Source organism: Oryza sativa, chromosome 10, assembly GCF_034140825.1.
Source record: "Oryza sativa Japonica Group chromosome 10, ASM3414082v1".
NCBI classification, from domain to species: Eukaryota; Viridiplantae; Streptophyta; class Magnoliopsida; order Poales; family Poaceae; genus Oryza; species Oryza sativa.
The window spans coordinates 16,774,580-16,777,255 of NC_089044.1; the positions used below are offsets into that span (position 1 = coordinate 16,774,580).

General features: G+C 60.2%; 1 protein-coding gene across 1 annotated transcript; it reads right to left on the reverse strand.

Moving 5' to 3' along the window:
* Positions 1-590: 590 nt before the first annotated feature.
* On the reverse strand, positions 591-2,676 carry LOC4348749 (uncharacterized). Its single transcript, XM_015757669.3, has 2 exons — positions 2,287-2,676; positions 591-1,858 (listed from the first exon to the last, which is right to left on the reverse strand). The coding sequence occupies exons 1-2, from the start codon at positions 2,563-2,565 to the stop codon at positions 836-838; spliced, it is 1,302 nt and encodes a 433-aa protein (XP_015613155.1). The 5' UTR covers positions 2,566-2,676; the 3' UTR covers positions 591-835.

Here is a 2,676-nt window from a genome sequence, read left to right on the forward strand (position 1 = left end):
ACTCGCGAACGCGGCGGGAGACGAGCAAGCACGCACGCACCGGCACCGATCGAGGGAATCGATCGCGATACGGTCGTGTCAACGCGCGGGCGATTTGATCGATCGCTGCGCCACGACACGCACCGCGGTTTTTTTGCCTGAATAAACCGCCGATTCGATTCGATTCGACCATGCAGGGACGGGCCGGCCCGGGCCATGTCGTGCACGCTCCTAGCTAGCTGCCGCGCTGCCTGCCTCCCCGATCCAGGTTTGACCTTGAGAGAAGCTCTCTAATTAAACTACTAGTAGTACTTCTTCATTCATCCAACCATGTAGATCAAATATTCCGTGTCCATGTGGGGCTCACGCTGGACTAAGTTGGTCACGTCTTAACGCTTACGCAGGGGGCGTAGTACTTTGCTTGAAATAGCGGTTTACATGCATATACCTGACCCGTTTTGGTTCGCCTCCAAAACGGGTGCCCGTACGACAGCATGGGCATCTAAACAATCGCCATGAAGAAACATGCCGTACTAATTAAGTACAGATGACTCAGCCTACGGACCCGTTTAAAGCACACAGATTTCGTAAGAATTTCACGAGAGGAGCGATTCAATTCTCGCAGAAAACGAGGGAAAATTCCTGCTGCATCTCAAGCGGAAACCTCAACGGGGTGACATAAGGCATTCGAACAACCAAAAAGGCTACAAAACACAGTGTCGATCGAACAGTTTGTATAATATGGCGAACTAAGCTAAGCTAAGCTAACCCTGAGCCTTAGCTAAGCATCATCATCATCATCTTCTTCTTCTTCTAGCTTTCAATTCTTCTCCTCTAGCACTATGCTTTAATTTGCTCACATCAAGGATTTGAGCGACCGTGCCTTCACGGGCTTCCTCCACCTCTTCCGAGCCTGCTGGCTCTTATTCTTCCTAGCGTCACCGTTGATGCCGGCTCGGAGCCTGCCGATCCGCGCCGCGTCGTCGCTGCTCTCCTCGTCGCCGCCTGCTATCCCGGCGATGTCGTCGTCGTCGTCGTCGGAGCTGGAGAAATCATCCCGAGCTGCCACCGCAGTCGTCGTCGACGCCAGCGTCGTCTGACGATCAGTAGTAGTAGTAGCGTCATCACCATTACCGCTCCTGGATTTGTTACCTGCACTAGGATGAGGATCAGCAATCTCCGGCGACCGCGCTTCTTCTTCCTCGTGCTGTTCTTGTTCCACCGGCGGAGGCTGATCCTGCATGTTGTAGTTGTTGCTGCTGCTGCTGCTCCTGCAATGCCTCTTGGTGCGGAACGGGCCGAACCCTGCGTAGTAGTAGAACCCCTCGCCGGAATCCGCCACCTTCTTCTTCCGCGCCTTGGAGGAGCTGGTGGAGGTCTTGGAGGACGCGGTCGCCGGCACCACCGATGACGGCGGTGACGCCGGTGGAGCATACGTCTCGTCGGTGGGGTCGTCGTACAGCGGGTTGTAGTAGCCGCGCTTCTGGTCGGAGTGGTAGTCGCAGAGGGAGTTGGGCTGCCTCACCCGCCGCTGGCAGTGCCACCTCTTGCCGTCGTTCTTCTTGCATGTCCAGACTTGTGCTCCCCCGGCGGCGGAGATGGCGGAATTGGAGTCATCCTCTTCTTTCTTGAGCTTTGGTTTCTTGGTAGGTTCGTCCTCCTCCTTCACCGCCGCCGCTGCCGCCTCTTTCTTCTTCGCCGTCGCCGGTGACGGCTTCTTCGCCGTCTTCTTGGCGAACTTCTTATTAGGTATCTTGGTGCTGAACTCGCCGGCCGCAGCTAGCCCCTTCTGCTTGACGGCGGCGGGCATGCTGGTCGGGAAGAGCCAGCTAGCCCGGCTGGCGACATGGACGAAGTACTTCTCCACGACGTCCTCCTCCTAATCAATCGGAGCAGATTAATCAATCGAAGCAGCGAGGCACGTGCAGACGCTTCCCGAGCCAATCTACTGTGAGGAAATGGGGGGAGCGTGGATCTAGGGTTCGAGTCCCCCAAGCCGCCATACCCCACGATTCCAACCCTAGCCACACCTCGGCCCTCAAATTACCACGACCCGAGGGTAGCTAACGCGCCGTCGACCTCGATCAGGCCGGGTCCGGTCGCCGGAACCAACCCCTACCCCGAGCATTCGTCGCCGCCGACGAACCCTAGCTAGCCGCATGCACGGACCAGACGACACCCCCCCGCGAGCGGCGAGAACCCAAACGAAACCACCCCAAAAACCGACGAGCTTCGCAGCAGAGCAAGGCGGAGCGGGAGAATGTGAGCGGAGGAAGGAGACAAGAGGGAGGGGGTGGGTGAACTGACCTGGGGATCGGAGATGTTGAGCTCGCCGATAAGGTCCCATGGCGAGCGGCTGAGCTCGCAGGGCTCCCCGGAGGCAGCCGCGGCGGCGAAGCAGGTGGCCCCCGCGCCGGATTCGTGGCTCCCCGGGTACGGGAGCGGCGGCGGCGTCGCCAGCGCGAGCGGGAGGAGCTCGAATCCTGGCGCCGCCGCCCCCGCCCCCGTCACGGGCGGCGGGGGCGCCGCGGCGGAGGCGGAGTAGGAGGAGCCGAGGAGGCGGGACGCGCACTTGCGGATCCGCATGGCCGCCGCGCGATTGGGCCGCCGCGGCGCGAGGGATGGGATCTGCGGCGGCGCGCGCGGGCTTCCCCTCCCCCCGCTAGGGTTTGGGATTTGGGAGGCGAGCACGAATGC

What these genes read in the sequence shown, in the direction of transcription:
- LOC4348749 (XM_015757669.3), bottom strand. Translation starts at nt 2,565, where the DNA reads ATGCGGATCCGCAAGTGCGCGTCCCGCCTCCTCGGCTCCTCCTACTCC. An exon ending in TCAACATCTCCGATCCCCAG is followed by an intron (nt 1,859 to 2,286) that starts GTCAGTTCACCC and finishes CCGATTGATTAG; the next exon opens with GAGGAGGACGTCGTGGAGAA.